The 18,669-nt window shown below is 45.0% G+C and overlaps 2 protein-coding genes across 3 annotated transcripts in view; one reads left to right on the forward strand and one right to left on the reverse strand.

The window, feature by feature from the left end:
- The window catches only part of HOOK1 (hook microtubule tethering protein 1), a 194,895-nt gene that overhangs the window by 121,863 nt on the left and 54,363 nt on the right, over window positions 1–18,669 (reverse strand). The gene's annotated exons all lie outside the window — the stretch shown is intronic.
- On the forward strand, window positions 246–15,045 carry LOC127055275 (cytochrome P450 2J2-like). Of its 2 annotated transcripts, none has more exons than XM_050962086.1 (9): window positions 246–1,115; window positions 5,002–5,164; window positions 5,880–6,029; window positions 6,748–6,908; window positions 8,510–8,686; window positions 9,254–9,389; window positions 10,417–10,604; window positions 12,324–12,462; window positions 14,466–15,045. In XM_050962086.1, the coding sequence occupies exons 1-9, from the start codon at window positions 906–908 to the stop codon at window positions 14,639–14,641; spliced, it is 1,500 nt and encodes a 499-aa protein (XP_050818043.1). In that variant the 5' UTR covers window positions 246–905; the 3' UTR covers window positions 14,642–15,045. The 2 variants fall into 2 exon arrangements, with proteins under 2 accessions (XP_050818043.1, XP_050818042.1); XM_050962085.1 differs by lacking the exon at window positions 246–1,115 and adding an exon at window positions 2,094–2,303.

The following is an 18,669-nucleotide window of genomic DNA, read 5'->3' on the forward strand; positions in this document are numbered from 1 at the left end:
TCCACCAAGATTTGAAAGTATCTTTTCCCCCCATTGGTCCTCTGGTCAGGTGTCAGCCAGGTTCACTGAGCTTCTTAACCCTTTACAGGTAAAAGAGACATTAACCTTTCAGTATCTGTTTATGACACTAGCTTTTTTGGGGCAGGAACTGTCATTTACTGTATGTGTGTAGAGCAGCTAGTGCAATGGGGCCCCATCTGATTGGCCTCTTGGAGCTACTGTAATAGGTATGTTCAATTATAATTATGTAACATAATCTCTGTGGCCTCCTCTTTGATCTGATTGCAGGTCTGGGGACTAAATTCTTAAATGAAATGGCCAGTAAATGTATAATTGTAAAGTGCCCTTGGTGATGGGAGCTAAAAAAGAAAAAAAAATCTTGTCATGGAGGACAATGGAAGTTGATTGCTCAGAGAATGAGGTATCAGGCTCGAATGTAAGCCCTCAAAACATTAATTGCAATAAAAATGATGCATTCAAAACATTTAACACCTATTGTAAAAAGATCTTTTGCATTCCTGACTACCAGATTTGTAGAAAATCTGGTTTTACTGGCTATTTTTCATGACAGAGGATGCAGGAGGAGGGAATCTGTAATTGATTTTTTAGGAAGAACCAGGAGAAAATGAGAAATTATAACTCAGGAGGAAAAATCTGACAAATCTTTGCTGATGAGTTGAAGGAACCAGTAGAGGGGGCCCTAGTAGGGTTTCCGGGTTAGGACTCTGGCATCGAAAGCTCTTATGTAACTGTTTGAGGGTGTGTTGATTTTGCTTGTAAACTTTGTCCTCCGCCAGTGTCAGCAGCAAGTGGATGGGCAGGGCTGTGCCTGCTGCTATCAGGTTTCCCTCTACCCCAGTCACTCCTCCCTCTTACAGCTGCAGGAGTGCACCTGGCTGGGGAAGATGCCGCTGCAGGCTGTCCCTGGGTTAATGTGGCTCTGGCAGAACATGCCCTTTCAGACACTGGCCATGTTCTTAGGTCTGTTCCTGCTGATTGCTGATTACACGAAAAGGAGACGGCCAAAGAATTTCCCTCCAGGACCTTTGCCCCTGCCCTTCCTGGGCCATACCCTCCATATAGATGTCAAACAGCCCCATAGATCTGTAGAGAAGGTAAGTGGGGAAGGGAAGCAAGTGTAGGAGTTCTGTTTGCAAGAGCTTTTTTTTACCAGGTAGTGGTGGGTGAGAGAGATGCTGGGTCAGACCCTCAGCTGTGCCAGAAGAATGTATGGCACAGCTCATGATGGCACCACCCCTGCACTGCCATGGCCTTGGGGTTGTCCTGGTGCTGCTCTGGCCATTGGCATAAATTAGAGCCATCTCTAGACTGCTCTGAGTTGTATCAGCTACTAACAGTCCCAGTGGGCCAGTCCAGAAGCCTGCTGCCTGGGATCACCAGAGCACAGGGAAATCTCTGGTCAAACCCCTTTTCCCGCAGCCAGTGTCTAGGATCCATCTGTGGATTCCTTTCCACATGGAAATCCTCAGGACGCAGGATCCTCCAGCTTTGTCTGCCTTGTGCTGAGGTACAGTGTAAATTAGATTTAATGTATCAGTGAATTGAGGCTTGATTACATGTGGATGGCAGTGTGTGATGCAGTGCACAATGTACCATGGCTTGAAGGTAACTTGTGGGAAGTTGTGAGTGTGACAGGGGGCTTGTCAAAACGTTTAACACCTATTGTAAAAAGATCTTTTGCATTCCTGACTACCAGATTTGTAGAAAATCTGGTTTTACTGGCTATTTTTCATGACAGAGGATGCAGGAGGAGGGAATCTGTAATTGATTTTTTAGGAAGAACCAGGAGAAAGTGAGAAATTATAACTCAGGAGGAAAAATCTGACAAATCTTTGCTGATGAGTTGAAGGAACCAGTAGAGGGGGCCCTAGTAGGGTTTCCGGGTTAGGACTCTGGCATCGAAAGCTCTTATGTAGCTGTTTGAGGGTGTGTTGATTTTGCTTGTAAACTTTGTCCTCCGCCAGCGTCAGCAGGAAGTGGATGGGCAGGGCTGTGCCTGCTGCTATCAGGTTTCCCTCTACCCCAGTCACTCCTCCCTCTTACAGCTGCAGGAGTGCACCTGGCTGGGGAAGATGCCGCTGCAGGCTGTCCCTGGGTTAATGTGGCTCTGGCAGAACATGCCCTTTCAGACACTGGCCATGTTCTTAGGTCTGTTCCTGCTGATTGCTGATTACACGAAAAGGAGACGGCCAAAGAATTTCCCTCCAGGTCCTTTGCCGCTGCCCTTCCTGGGCCATATCCTCCATATGGATGTCAAACAGCCCCATAGAACTGTAGAGAAGGTAAGTGGGGAAGGGAAGCAAGTGTAGGAGTTCTGTTTGCAAGAGCTTTTTTTTTACCAGGGAGTAGTGGGTGAGAGAGATGCTGGGTCAGACCCTCAGCTGTGCCAGAAGAATGTATGGCACAGCTCATGATGGCACCAGCCCTGCACTGCCATGGCCTTGGGGTTGTCCTGGTGCTGCTCTGGCCCCTGGCATAAATTAGAGCCATCTCTAGACTGCTCTGAGTTGTATCAGCTACTAACAGTCCCAGTGGGCCAGTCCAGAAGCCTGCTGCCTGGGATCACCAGAGCACAGGGAAATCTCTGGTCAAACCCCTTTTCCCGCAGCCAGTGTCTAGGATCCATCTGTGGATTCCTTTCCACATGGAAATCCTCAGGACGCAGGATCCTCCAGCTTTGTCTGCCTTGTGCTGGGGTACAGTGTAAATTAGATTTAACGTATCAGTGAATTGAGGCCTGATTACGTGTGGATGTTAGTGTCTGATGCAGTGCACAATGTACCATGGCTTGAAGGTAACTTGTGGGATGTTGTGAGTGTGACAGGGGGCTTGCAATGTATGCAGGGGCTTGGGCAGTGCAGGAGTAGGCCCACAAGGACTTACAGGTAAGAAGAGGCTCATAAAAAGTTACCAAATATAGAAGGACTGAGACTTGGAAGGGGCTGTGTAGCATTTGAGGTTGGTGCTCATCAGGGTTGGAAAGAGCTGACAAGGAACTAGCTTGTGTGAGAATTTTCAGTGACATTTCGAAGGGGCTTGAGGGAATTTAATTACAGGCTTTTAAACAGGTTTGTGAAGATTGCAAGCTTGGTAAACACTTGTATGGAGTACGGGGAGTTGGGCAAGGGTCAGAAGTTATGGGGAGTTGGGCAAGGGTTGGAAGCACCCTGCCCTAGGCGGGAGGATGTGATTAGGTGGGAGCTCATCAGGGTTAGAAAGCGACTTATGAAGCCGAAGGGAGTTTGGAAGGTTACTTGTGAGGGCTGTTCCCTTGCAAGGGCTAGCAGGGCCAGTGCAAGGAAGTTTCGAGCCCTAGGCGAAATTTCCACCTTGCGCCCCTCCCTCCCCAGGTAATCCCTCCCCCCACGGAAGCTAACCCTGCCCACCACCCGGGGAGCCCACCACCCCCGCTCCATGGCAGCTAACCTTGCCCGAAGAGACCCCTTCCCCTCCCCCGCAGCAGCTAACCCCGTCCGGGGAGCCCCCCTGCCGCAGCTAACCCCGCCTGGGGAGACTCCCCACCCCCCGCGGAAGCTAACCCCGCTTGGGGAGCCCCCTCCTGCAGCAGCTAACCCCGCCCAAGGAGCCCCCCCCAAGGGAGCTAACCCCGCCTGGGGAGACCCCCCCTCTGCGGCAGCTATCCCGGCCTGGGGAGACTCCTCTCATGGCAGCTAACCCAGCCTGGGGATCCCCCCCCGCAGCAGTTAACCCCTCCTGGGGAGCCCCCCTCTCCTCCTCTGGGGCAGCTAACCCCACCTGGGGATACTCCCCCTCTGCGGCAGCTAACCCCGCCCGGGGACCCTCCCCCGTGGCAGCTAACCCCACCTGGGGAGAACGCTGCCATGGCAGCTAACTCCTCCTGGGGATCTCCCCCCCCCCCGCGGCAGCTAACCCCGCCTGAGGAGCCCCCCTCTCCCCTTCTGGGGCAGCTAACCCCGCCTGGGGAGACTCCCCCCATGGCAGCTAACCCTGCCTTGGGATCCCGCCCCAGCTCTCCTTGGCTCTGCTTCCTCCGCTGAGCACGCCGGCGTCGCTCTAATTCTCTGCCTCTCCCAGGCTTGCGGCGCCGATTGGAGGAGACTTAGAGCGGGGGCTGTGTGCTCAGCAGAGGAGGCAGAGTGGAGGTGAGCTGGGGTGGGGAGCTGTTCCCCTGTGCGCCCCCCCCCCGTTACTGCTGGCAGCCCTCCCCGCACACCCCCCACCCAGCTCACCTCCACTCCACCTCCTCGCCTGAGGGGACTTTTAAGCGCCCCCAACCACTAGGCGCCTTAGGCGACCGCCTAGTTTGCCTAAATAGTTGCACCGGCCCTGAGGACTAGAATGGGTTTCTTTCACCCAGGCCTTTGCGGAAGCCACTAATTTGTTCTCTGCAGCTTTCAGTCACACGCCCTGAGTGCCCCAGGGAGCTATGTAGTTTATCCTGAGGTGGGTGTAGGCCAGAAGGAAGGAGTGCTTCTGACAGAACTGGAGTGTGTTTTGTTTAAACCAGAATATTGATTTCTTCACTGGTAGCAATACTGACTGCAGATATGTTGTCCTTCAACTATCATCCCTATAACGATCGTTGAAGGGCAACGTATCTGCAGTCAATATTGCTACCAGCTAGGAAGGTGTCTGCTCCTCTCAGCTTAGAGTGGGCTAATTTTCAATTATTATTATTTACCAATTGGTCTGTTTTACTTTTACATCCCCTAGGAAAAGGCACAGGGCATTCATTGTCCTTAGATACGCTTATTTTACCGTTACCTCATTTTCCTCCCCATTTACATGCTTCATCCACCTGTTATATCCACTTGTGAGCTCATTCTTTTTAATCAGTGCTTGAACAGCCGGGCCCTTGAGTGCTCTTGTTCTACAAATACTTTTTTTTACAGTTATTATTATTATTAATTAAGTAGTCATTATATGGGCTCTAGTTCTGGTTATCAAACAAATTAAATATGAACTAAACCACATGCTCTTTTTATTTTTTTTTTCCAGCTTGCTGGAAAATATGGCAACATTTTCAGCTTGCAGTTGGGTAACCTGCCAGTTGTGATTGTAAATGGATTCCAGCTGGTGAAGGAAGTGCTTGTCCATCGAGGTGAATACTTTCTTGATCGCCCACAAATGCCTCTGATTTACGAAATCTTCGGTACATTTGGTGAGTTTCTTTTCTTATCTTTTTCTTCAAGTATTTTAGATGTAACATTTTTAATTATCAAGGCACCAATCCTGCAAACACTTACAAATGGGCTTTACCTTATGCACATGAACGGTCTCACTGACGTGTGCTCTGGGGTAGTAACTTAGGGCCAGATCCTCAAAGGTGTTTAGGTGCCTAACTTCTAGTGAAATCAATGGGAGTTAGGCACCTAAATACCTTTGAGGATCTGGGCCTTAGTAACTTCCTCAATTCTGCAAAAACTTACACATGTGCTCATGTCTCATTGACTTCTCATGTTCACATTCCAACTGCCATATCCCTGGCGACAGCAGCAACAGATTATCATGACTACCATGTAGCTGCGATGGCATGTAAAATGGACTTCCATCTTGGATGGTCTCTTGCAAGTTTTCCTTCAGCAGGAGTCAGAATGGGAGGATTTAGGCTTCTGAAATCCCTCAAAATTGCATCTTCCAACCTCATTCGTTGTCGGCATTGCAGTCTACTTCCTTGAACCTCAGCTCTATACACCTTCTGTAAAAGTGTAACTTCTACATGTTGGACATGACTCCACCATTGCTAGAGAACAGAAGAAAGTATCCTGTGGAAAGATAGCCAGGCCTCACTTAAACTTGAAAAAGGAAAGGAGGGTTCAAGTCTTCTAATCTTCTAATGACCATTACAACATACCAGATGTCATTTTTCACCCCAGGATTAATCTTCTCTAATGGACATAGCTGGAAACAACATAGAAGATTTGCTTTATCAACTCTAAGAAACTTTGGCCTGGGGAAGAGGAGTTTAGAAGAACGAATACAGGAGGAGAGCAGATACCTCACAGATGCAATTGAGGAAGAAAAAGGTGAGAACTAGAGAGAATGACACTTTAATTATTCTGTCAAAAATTGTAGCTCTTCTTTGGCAATGAACGTGAAATAACAGAGATGTGCCTGAAACATGAGGTTTGAATCTAAGATCTTTCCTAACACTCAGTTCAGATGAGGGATTTGGCTTAGCCCATTAGCCATGTATGAACCTTGGTGCCATGGTCCAGATCTGGATACGGATCCAAAAGTTTGGTGTTGTTTGGGATTCATGTTTTTATATCGGTCAGTAATGGCACTAAATGCTGAGTTGTCAGCATCAATGTAGCCACACAAATTTACAAAACAGGCCCACAAAAATGTTCATTGCCAAGATTAATGACCATGGAGAGAAAGTGGTTCCTAACCACATATATGTAAAACCTCCCTACACTATAACAAAGCCAGAGACCTGTATGAAAAAATATAAATGTCTCTATACATAGCAAAAACTGACTTGAACTGGTAGATTTGATATGCTGCATGCATCAAAATGCAGCTGATCCCATCTATGTGTTTAACAGTTTTTCAATAGTCAGATAGGTTACAATGCAGCAAATGTTGCTCAAGGGATATGGACAAGTATGTGATATATGCATATGTTCAGGTTTTATTCATGGATTTCATACACATCAAATAGTTTATGTCTGTCAACAACTTTCTTCTCCTTTTCTAAGAAACCAGAACACCACCAATTTCTCCCATTTTCTCTTCTAGGGCAACCTTTTGACCCTCACTTTAAAATTAACAATGCTGTTTCCAACATAATCTGTTCCGTGACTTTTGGAGACCGGTTTGAATATCATGATAGTCACTTCCAGAAGTTACTCCGGTTGATTGATGAGACGTTGTACCTCCAGGGAAGTATTTGGAGCCAGGTGAGCTTGTTTGATTTTGACTTTAAACATATGAAAACAATGGAAAAACCCCAAGCAGTTTCACTGGAAGCAGGGCTGAGTGTGACAGCGTTGTCCCAGATTCACTTCTATGATAGCCTGATTGCGGCATCCATGCTCTCATTTTCCCCAACAAATCTCTCTCCACCTCAGTTCCCCCTTCGGCTAGTCTTTTTCACCTGGCCCCCCTGAAGGTATCGTGCTAGAAGATCCTCCAACCTGATTTTCTGTACCAGTGCCGCCACCTCATAGGCACTTAACGTGATCTCTAACGGAGCTGACGGCCCAGTGGGCTGTTTCAGTGGGCATCAGGGAGAGTGTGTAGGAAGAGGAAGAAGAAAAGGTGCCAAATCCGCGCTGCTCCCAAGCAACTCCCTTCCTTGCTGTCACACTGTGCATTGGACTCTGTGCTCAGGGGAGGGTTGGCTCAAGGACCTGTGTGGCAGGGGTAGATTTGCTTGATACTCTTGCGGCAGTGAGAATGGCAGGGTGTCATTACACAACAGGCCTGGTGGGAGGTGACCTCCGGAGGCACAGCCAACCTCTGTCAGGGTCAAGGGCTTGTCCAGCTGGCAGCTTCTTCAAGTGGCCCCATTTGCAGGGACAAACTACTGTGTTTCATAATGGTGCTGCTTCATTGACAGTGGCCCTGAAAACTGGGCAATCATGGTTTCCAGGGACACATTGTTATCCAGCCCGTTGGACCTTGCTCCTCTTGTTGCCTCCTGGTTCAGCACAGCGTAGTGGCTGAGATGAGACATAATCCTGCTATTGCAGCAGCGGCCATATTGAGAGGCAAAACACAGTGTCTGCATCTATCTGCTCATGTTGCTGGGCCCAGGCAGTCTTCCATGTGTTTTACAAACCCTTCAATACCAACGTCCAATCTCCGATAAAAACTGTGGTAACATCAATATTATCAACATCATGTGTCGGAATGTGAGGCCAGATTCTGACATTGTGACCTTTATATCTTTCCTCACTGGTAAATCAACCAGTCGTTAGCAGGGTGGCCATTCAGTCTTCTGCAGTGCTGCTGCTGCACTGCCTCAGGCAATACAGCACATTGTCCTGTAGGGGGCGCCAAAGCAACAGGAGCAGTAGCTGGTGACCAGGCCAGCAGTCACAGCAGAGGGCTGAGAGAAGACAATGCATATCTTAACAAGAAAGAACGGGCTTGTGGTTAAAATGCTGCACTGGGACTCAGGACCCTAGCCTCATTTTCTGGCTTGGTAACAGTGCCTGTGCGGTCTTGGCCAAGTCATTAAATATCTCTCTGCCTCAGTTCTCACTCTGTAAAATGATGATAATATTTCCTTTCTCTCACTCTTTGTCTCTCCTGTCTCTTTAGATTCTAGGCTCCTTCGGTCAGGGACTCACTGTTATGTATCTGTCAAGTGCCTACCATAGTGGGGTCCTGATCTCAGTTGAGGGCTCTGAGCACATCCATAACACAATTATGTATCAATGTAGTTTAATAAATGCAGTGTCTTTAGCAGAATGTATGTGGGTGTATTAAACCGTGAGATGCATGTTTCTAAAACTAGGCTAAAATGTATCGTGGTCTCTTTGTATGTCAAAAGCTGTATAACTCCTTCCCCACCATAATGAAGTGGATACCTGGACCCCATCACACCATTTTTAAAAACTGGGAAAAATTGAAGTGTTTTGTGAGAGAAATGACTGCAAAGCACAGAGAGGACTGGAATCCATCTGAAACCAGAGACTTCATTGACTGTTATCTGAAGGAAATAGCAAAGGTAAGAGAGCAAAGAACAAAGTGAACAGGAACAAACCACTTCTGTGTTTTAAAAATTAGAAGTAGAATGACAGTAACAGGGCTCACCAATTGAATTGTCTGAGCATCTGACCCTCCATTAGTTAACAGCTAGAAACCCTAGGTAGGAAAGAACTGATTCAGCAAAGCCTTTAAGCACATGTTTTCCTCTGAGCCGCGGAGAGCAGTCAGTGGGACTACTCGGATGCTTCAGCACTTTGCTGATTTGGGTCCTAAAATGTAAGGTTACCTGTGCCTTAGGGGCCAGACCCAAAGCCAGTTGAAGTGCATGGGAGTCTTTCATTCACTTCAGCAGGACCTCTGCTCAGACCTAAAATCAGCTCAAACTTTTCACTCTCAAGAATGATGCTAAAAGTACAGTCTTTCTCTCTAATGGTGCTGTCCTGGCACTCTCAACTCTCACTGAAGGCAATGGAAATTCAGGGCGCCCGGCACCTTGCAGAATTGAGCCTAGAATGATGTTTCCATAGCTTTGTATAATGCTAATAAATATTGTTGTAGTCCCACCCACATATATCTTTGTTCCAAGGCCGATGCAGATTCTAGTTTCTGTGAAGAAAATCTGATATTTTCCACACTGGATCTTTTTTTTGCTGGAACTGAGACAACATCTACAACCATCCGCTGGGCTCTGCTGTACATGGCCCTATATCCAGACGTTCAAGGTAAATGGTAATGGTTTATATTTCTAATCTCTTAAGAGCTCTTGAATTTCTACCCTTAACCCTTGCCACATCGGGGACTTTTCACAGAACTCAGAATGTTGATTTATGAAATCTCTGTGCAAAGGTGCTTTCTTCCCATAGCAATCATTTTTCCCCATACAGAAAGCCTTTCTTTTATTGGAATAGCTTCTTTTTTCTGCCCTCAGTTACACCTCCACCAACTGCTGCAAGGGCATGGAGTGCAATCCATAGTTGCAATACCCTTGATTAAGAAGGAAGATGGCCTTGTGGCTAATTAAGAGGACTGGGACTCAGGATATCCAAGTCCTGGTCCAGGCTCTGCCTCAGATTTCCTGCGAGACATTGGGAAAATCATTTAATTCTGTAAATGTGGCTTGTGGATTTCTAAAAGGTGCTACACAGTCAGTGTCCTTTTCAGCCTTGAGATTTGACCCATGGAGGCTCCACTGGGGACCTTTGTTGAAAATAATGGCAGATATAATCTGCTTCATTTAATGCAAAATAGGTGCATTCCTTGGACTCTTTGCAAGCTGCTGGAATAACCCTGTGTCCCCCAAAAATTGAGTCTTGCCTGACAGAAAACCAGCAGATAAATATTTTCATGCTCTAATATCTCTTGGGTCAGCCCGGTAATTGACTTTGCCATTTTGAATAAGGACAAAATACTTATTGATAATGCCTTTACATTTGATTTTGAGAAGTGGAGTAAACGCCTCTTGCTTTCCATATAGGTTTTAAAGGAGGCCTTCCTATTATGCCTAAATTACATTTTAAAATTCCTCTCACCACCTTACCATTGCATTTGTCTTAGGCTAACCAGCTGTAGTTTTCTTATGTATTTGTATGTTCAGATCTCTACATTGCTCACTGATGCTGTTTCCAATGCTTGAATCAAGCTTTATTAGGTATAGACTTAAAAACAATGAACTCTAAACCCTGCACAACTTAAGCTTGTTCCAAGAATATATTATTCTTGGAACAATGGTGAACTCTGCTCTTTTCATAGAGAGAGTGCAAGCGGAGATTGACGCAGTGATTGGCCAGTCTCGCCAGCCAGCCATGGACGACAGGGACAACATGCCATACACCAATGCAGTTATTCATGAAGTGCAAAGGATAAGCAACATCTTGCCTTCAAGTGTGCCCAGAATGGCAACTAGTGACACAACACTGGCCGGATTCTATGTGCCAAAAGTAAGCTGGAGGGAAATGTAGTTTTCACTTCTTATCTTGGTTTAAGAAATTAAGAGATAAGCCCAAACCAAAGTCCCAGATAGAAACACCTTCGCACCTTGGAGGACCCAGTTGTGAATCTGAACCCATTTTGGGACTAAACCGAGATCCAGGGCAGCATTTTGCAGGTAGCCCCTATTTCTATAGTGGGCTAAAATTCCTTAACCAAAACCTTGGATGCTCACATTCTCAAGCTTTGAGGAAGTTGAAATCTAGGTCAGACTTTTGTAGGCTGTCTTCATAAAACATGATGTAAGTTATTTATTTTTATTTGCATGAAACCATAGTAAAAGGAGTAAGAAGTAAGTCCAGCACAAGTTCACCACTATGGCTATTGACTCATGAAAGGTCAGCCAGGCACTTGGACGCAGAGACTTGAAGTATTTAGGCACCTAACTTGTCTGGAAATCAATGGGCATTACGTGCCTAAATACCTTTGAGGGTCTGGGCCTTGGTGTCTGCTGATGGGAGCAGCTGCTTCTTTTTACGGGTGGGGCGTATCTCATCTTCATCCGCTCCCGAATTCTGAACTGGTTTTGTCTCAAGCTGCAGCATTTCTGACTTCACCTAGCCATGCTGTTGAGCCACAATTTCTCCCTATGGAAGGGAGCAGGCTGGAATTCCTACCCCAGCGTTCCCGGAATATGTTCAGTGGAAGCTCTCCTCAGGTCCTAACACATGGGCGCATTCTTCTTCTCCAGCTTGTGGACTGATCCTCAGTGAAATGGGGACAAACTCACACTGAAGGGCAGCAAGCTTATTCTGGAGCTCAGCCAGGCAGAGGACCATTCTACCAGCAAGTGTGCTGCAGAAGACCATTGCCTGTAGCAACTTTCCATTCTGCTGATAGTAATCCTTCATTAATATAACTTATGGGAAATATTTTTACACAGGAGCAGGGGGAGAGTGCATTATATCTGCAGATAGCAATTAGGAGTGCAAAAAAGAACTTTAGCGCACACGAGTGTTAGTTTGCAGGAGCACTTGCTGGATTTGCCTATAGATATATACTACACACACATACATCATTCGAGGCCAACAGCCACCACATTTCTGAAAATCTGGCCCTTAAAAAAGAAAGGTGGATGGATGGGTTGTGCTCCCTTTTGCTGTATAAAGAATGCCTGAGAGTTTATATTTTTTCTGCTTGTTTTTCCTATTAGAAATTCAACCTTGCCTCCCCTGTTTTTCCTAGGAGATGCAGGAGAACTAGTAGGTCTATAACATCACACCTGTGAAGGAAATTAACCTGTATAATTGACATGGGAAATGATTTTTAATCAGACTGGTGTTCATTTTTGGTTTGTTTGTCTGTTGTGATATTAACACCTCAAATTCTTAAAAACCAGTTGGGGGAAAAGCTCTCTTTCTTCAAAGATTAACAGTCCACTCCTTCATCTAAAGTCTGTGATGGCTTCCATTCTTCTCTCTCTTGGAGCTCCAGAGAGATTACCCGCAAAACCAGGGAAAGCCAGATTTGAAATTCTAGATAAATGTAAGGTAAAGAACTAGCTAGATAATTATCCTTTTTTTAAAAAAAACAACCTCCTTTTGTGCCTTCTTTGTACATCATAAAAGATTAAAATGAAAGGCATGACCCCTTCTTTTTTGCCTCTTTGCAGGTCACAATTAAAAATGGAATCAGGGAAGGTTTAAATTCCTTTATTTCTCTTTCTTTAGGGCACCCTTTTGATTCCCAATTTGACATCAGTGCTGTTTGACAAGAATGAGTGGGAAACCCCTCATACTTTTAATCCTAAGCATTTCCTGGAGGATGGTCAGTTCAAGAAAAGAGAAACTTTCCTGCCGTTCTCTGCAGGTGAGATGTGTCTGACTCTGTCCCTTTGCACTATAGCACCAAGTCTTGGCCTTTCTCATTTTCAGTTTAGAAAAACCCACAGCATTTATAAGTGACAGAGGCACATGGAAAATGGAAAGCTCAGAAATGAAAACCATGGCCAGAGTTTGTGTCTCAGGGCTGGGATTCTGGAATTATGCAGTTTTTTCATAGGTAGAGGGCACATCATTCTTGAGAAAGTGCTCTTTCCTAGAACAAGGCTCGACACAACAGCAGCAAAGAGCGGCCTCAGCTCTGCTACCCTCAGGGGTATGTGTACACTGGAGCTGGAGGTGTAATTTCTTTGTGGGGGTGATAAGCCCATGCTAGCTCAGAGTGAGCTAGTGCACTAAAAACAGAGGCATAGCCACAGTGGTGCATGCAGCTGGATGGACTAGCCATCCCGAGTACACCCCCTTCCAAGACCCTCAGAATATACTTGGGTGGCTAGCTGCTCATGACACCACGGATATGCTTCTAGTGTTAGTGCGCCAGCTCCAGTGTAGACATACCCTAAGGTGGGCACAAAGAGAAAGTAGCCTGCCTCACTTGTTAGGAATGTAGGAGTGAGAACAGAAGGAATAGCCGTCCTCACCTTTTACCACTTCTTTTCACTTGTAGGGAGAGTCAGCAGGGGGAATAAACATGGTAAAGATGATAGAAGTGTGGGAGATCCCTGAAGCACCCTCATAAAAACCAATCAACCTTTAGAACATTTTACCATAGAATGTGGTGTATTCTCCCTCACTTGGACTCATTAAGGGCTGGTCCCGCACAATTTAAATCAATAAGATCTTTAGCATTAAGTTCCTGAAACAAAAATGCGTGTGAATCAGGGATTGACAGGTTTGCACAAGCCTTGTTTATATACAGGTCAAGCGAGCTTTCTTGCCAGTTAAAAGAACAAGCAATATTAGTATTCGCTATGTGTGGCTAAGGAAAGTATGTAAACCTTTTTCTTTTTAAGTGGTTTATATAGAAACTAAGGGTAAGTCTATACTACCCACTGGATCGGCGGACAGCAATCGATCCAGCGGGGTTCGATTTATCACATATAGTCTAGATGCCATAAATCGACCCTTGAGCGCTCTCTCGTTGACTCCTGTACTCTAGCGCCTTGAAAGATGCAGACAGAGTCAACAGGGGAGCGGCAGCAGTCAACTCACCGCAGTGAAGACACCGCGGGGAGTAGCTCTAAGTACGTCGACTTCAGCTACGTTATTCACGTAGCTGAAATTACGTATCTTAGATAAATTCCCCCCACCCACCCAGTGTAGATTCAGGGACTCACAGCCCCGTTCTTTAGAAATAATGCTGACTAGACCTGTGTGTGTTCAGCAGGCCATGTATTATGTCACTGAGAAGCGAGGCCAGGAAAAGATTACACCTCACCTATGTTATTTAATTTAAAATTTTTAATTAAGAAATAAAACAGCTGTGTGTAACTGAGACTGTTAGGGAAGTAAGACATCAGCTAGATATAGAAATTGTAGAGCTTTAACTATATTAGTATACATGCCTCCTAGATTTTTGTCAGTTGGGGTGTGATTTTCTTTTTTAATCAATATAAGTTAAAACATCACAGCCTTTCTAATGTGGCTGCAGTTATGGGAAGGGGAATAAGCTATACTGAGATTAGGCACTAGTATAAAGACATTTTTATACTGGTATAAAAATGTGTGTAGATTAGGCCTTAGCTAGCTTTGCAGAGAAGTGGTTGATCATGCAAGAGCTATCAAACATGATCGTTTCCGTTAGTAGAAGGAATTTCAGCGGTACTGTTATTATTAATGTAAACCTGAGTGAAGGAAAATTTAGTACTAAAACCAGAAAAAAGTGACTCAGAAGGGAGGAACTGATGACAAATCCATCTCTTCTTCCTTGCTGTTCCAAAATTGCTGCTGTGTAATGCCTCATTTGTCCTGAGACCCAAACTGTTCTGACAAGAATCCTCTGGCTGACGTGCACAACTGTCTTCTTTTCAGGAAAGCGCGGTTGCCTTGGTGAGCCGCTGGCTAGAATAGAGCTGTTCCTGTTCTTCACTGCCCTCCTTCGGAAATTCACATTCCAAGCTCCGAAGGACGTGAAGCTAAGCCTTCAGTTCAGAGTGGGAATTACTCTCTGCCCACAGCCATACCAGATCTGTGCACTGTCTCGGTAGGGAAAGCCAGGACATTTTTGTCATGGCCCCATTTCTCAAAATAATTAGGGTTTGCTGTGCTTGTATATAGAGCTGCATCGGCAGTTCACTATGTTTCCAAATTTCCCTTCCTGCTTCCATTCTTATAACCCAACAGGGGACCAATATCAGCAATTGGACGATTTGGGAACCTGATATTGGAAGGGGCTGTGGCTGTTATGATACATCCTACCATGACGGCAGCTCTTCCTGATGTCCCTGTATCATAACCTAGTCCCAGATTTGGACCTTAGCGTCCAAAATATGCGGGTTAGCATGAAAACCTCCAAGCTTAATTACCAGCTTGGACCTGGTAAAGCTGCCACCACCCAAAAAATTAGAGTGTTTTGGGGCACTCTGGTCCCCCCAAAAACCTTCCCTGCAGACCCCAAGACCCAAATCCCTTGAGTCTCACAACAAAGGGAAATAAACCTTTTCCCTTCCCCCCTCCAGGTGTTCCTGGAGAGAGACACAGAAGCAAGCTCCGTGAATCTAAACAGAGGGACTCCACCCTCCCCGTTCCCAGTCCTGGAAAACAGAATTACCGAGAGCTAATCTCTCTTCCCCCCTCACCCAGAGGGAATGCAAAGTCAGGCTAGTAAATCTAACGCACACAGATTTCCTCCTGACTTCTTTCTCCCACCAATTCCCTGGTGAGCACAGACTTAATTCCCTGGAGTTTCCCACTAAAGAAAAACTTCAACAGGTCTTAAAAGAAAGCTTTATATAAAAAGAAAGAAAAATACATAAAAATGGTCTCTCTGTATTAAGGTGACAAATACAGGGTCAATTGCTTAAAAGAAATATGAATAAATAGCCTTATTCAAAAAGAATACAATTTAAAGCACTCCAGCAACTACAGACATGTAAATACAAAAAACATATAAATTACTATCTGATCTTTTGTACTTACAACTGGGAAAGAGAAGATTAGAAAGGCAGGAGACAGAAAAAATCACTTCTCATAGCCGAGAGAGTACAGGCAGAAGACCAAAGAACCCACACACAAACTTCCCTCCACCCAGATCTGAAAAAGTCTGGTTTTCTGATTGGTCCTCTGGTCAGGTGTTTCAGGTACTTCTTTCCAGGTATAAGAGACATTAACCCTGCACACTCAGGATGGCCTAAGAATTCTCACTGCCATATCAATCAGGTTGATTGGTATATATTTGTAAGTATATTTCATGAATTCTTTCAAAAGGAACATTTTGTTTCATTTGCAGTTTTTCATGAAAAATTTGTTTTTCAATGGAAACTTTTCAAAAGAAGTTTTTTTTTGTTTTTTTGTTTTTAATTCCACTGGTGTGGAAAAAACACTAGCTTTTCTCTCAGTTTTTGATGAGGGGTAGGGAGAACTAAAAGACAGGAGAGAAAGTGGTATTTTCCCTACCAACACAAAATTAAAAAAATGAAATTTCTTTGAAAAATGAAAAGTTTCAACCGAGATTGACACATTTCTGCAGGATTTTTTTTTATCAAAAAGACTTTTTTTTACTGAAAAAATATCAACCAGTTTTAGATGCATCCTGCTGCCTCTGAATCTTGCCAGCCACCATTGTTCTCTCACCCACTGTGATCTTTGATGAGAAGTCAATCCCCCTCTCCTGAAGTTTTTGTGCTGAGAGAGAACTCCTGAATCTTTAAAAAAGTTAATACTAATACATTTTTAAAACCTGCTCACCTTGGAATTTTAATTCCTAACCTATATAACAGTACTACTTATATAGTACCAGCTGCCCTGAGAGTGGCTGAGAAACCACATGGCCTTTAGATGGTGGGCAAGGCAGGGAACTGGAGCAGAGTGTTAACATACGGACTATTCCAGTTGGAACAGCCGGGTTGCTGATGGGGTTGGTTTAGTGTAGTTGAATGAAGGCGAGCTGGACGTTTCATAGGCAAATTTAGAGTGGTTCTTAATTTTATTTTTGGTGTTTATTTTATGGTGTTTAGGTGCTTTAGAAATACTTCAGAGGGTCAGCTATTTTGTTGGCTGGCTGAGGCTCAGTGTAGCTAAAGAGCAGTTACATCCCTTAGTTTGCAACGTGGATAGTATTTTCAAGGGTAGTTTAAAAGTATTTGTTGAGCAATGTTGGATTTTGGCCCTATCATTCCTGAAAAGTGATTCCTCAAGAAATTCTAAGGGTAAAAGGAGTTAATTATATTTTTTTTCCAAACTTAAAGATAACTTTCTGCAAAAAAGTTCCAATAACTGACATTTTTAAGTTAATAAAGAGCCCTTGTTTGTATTGTTATTTATACAGCTAATTTGCATCCAATGAAGTGGGCTGTAGCCCACGAAAGCTTATGCTCAAATAAATTTGTTAGTCTGTAAGGTGCCACAAGTACTCCTGTTCTTTTTGTGGATACAGACTAACCCGGCTGCTACTCTGAAACCTGAGTGCTGGAACACATCCAGCTCCCTCAACCAAAAGAGCAGGAAGAACGTGGAGTTCAGCAGTCTTGACCATGGAGTGTTAGGAATGAGAAAAAAATTTAAAAACAAACGGAAAAAGCCCAGCTAGCCAGTGATGTGCCGCTGTTCTAATGAAAGCAGCCTTGTAAAAACCATCCTCTTCAGTGCTAATATATGTGACATCTCCTAGATAAAAGTCTCTCCTCCTTCCTCCACAAGTTCCACCCAGCCCATATGCCACCTCGTCAAAATCTTTATGTCCCTGCCCTGGAGTCAATACCTCTCAAGTCACGAATGCGCTTTCTGTCCCAGCACCTCATGGAAGGTCCTTGAAGCGGGGCTCTTAGCAGGCAGCTCTCCCTCAGCAGCAGTGATGGAAGGTAGGTCAAATTGGAGAAATGGTCTGAAATCAGTATGATGAAATTGAACACAAATGAGCAGTACGTCATTTAGGAAGGCAAAAAAAAATCAAACACACAACTACAAAATGGGGACTCATTTGCTAGACAGTAGAACTGTTCGAAAAGGATCTGGGGATTATAGGGAAGCACAAATTGAATAGGAGTCAACAATGTGATGCAGGTGCGAAAAAGGCTCATATCATTCTGGAGTGTACGAACACGTGCATGGTATGTAAGACATGGCAGCACAGTTGCCAACTTTCACGCGGGTAAATAAGCACCAAAACTTTCACAGTAAGACAAAAATCAATCTACTCCCATTTCAAAACAAGCCAATCCCTGAGAACCCCAACACACAATGTGACTAGATCTCCCCCACCCCTCCAGCATGCAGTCTGGGATGGTGGTGGGCCCGCTGGGCACTCCTGACTCTCTCCCTTCCTTGCCCCCCACTTGCTCCTGCTTTCCTGGAGCCGATCAAAAAAAGAAGCCACAAGCCAAACAAGCTACGAGCCAAAAAGTAGCCAGTGAGCAACTCAGAAGTCAATTAAGCCAAAAACAAGCCCAATTTCTGTGGTGGTTTTATTTTATTTTATTTTTTATTTTTGGTAAGTTTGGCACGTCTGCATGGGAGGTAACTATCCCTCTCTGCTCAGCACTGGTGAGTCCTCCGCTGACGTACTGCGTCCAAAGCTGGGCATCACACCTTAGAAAAGATGCGGACAACCAAGAGAGACGGTCCAGAGGAGAGCAACAAAAATGACCCTGACGTGGGAGGCAAGATTAAAGCTCGGCATGTTATTCTTGAGACAAGACCTGATAACAGGCTTCACGTATGTTTAGGGCTATTCTCCATGTCCACTGAAGGCAGGACAAGAGGTAATGGGTTTAATCTACAGCAAGGGAGAGTTAGGTTAGATAGTAGGAAACAATCTGTCTAACTATGAGGGTAGTTAAGAGGCAGAAGAGACTTCAAAAGGAGGTTGTGGAAGCCCCATCACTGGAGGTATTTAAGAACAGGTTGGACAAACACCAGTCAGGGATGGTCTAGATATACTTGGTCCTGCCAGAGTGCAGGGGGCTGGACTTGATGATTCCGGGTCTACTTTTCTATGGTTCTGTCCTGCTGGCAGGGGGCTAGTCCTACAGCCTCCAGACATGCTCAGTGGGTGACTAGCATGCTCCAACAGTGGTCT

This window comes from Gopherus flavomarginatus, chromosome 7 (assembly GCF_025201925.1).
Source record: "Gopherus flavomarginatus isolate rGopFla2 chromosome 7, rGopFla2.mat.asm, whole genome shotgun sequence".
NCBI lineage: Eukaryota > Metazoa > Chordata > Testudines > Testudinidae > Gopherus > Gopherus flavomarginatus.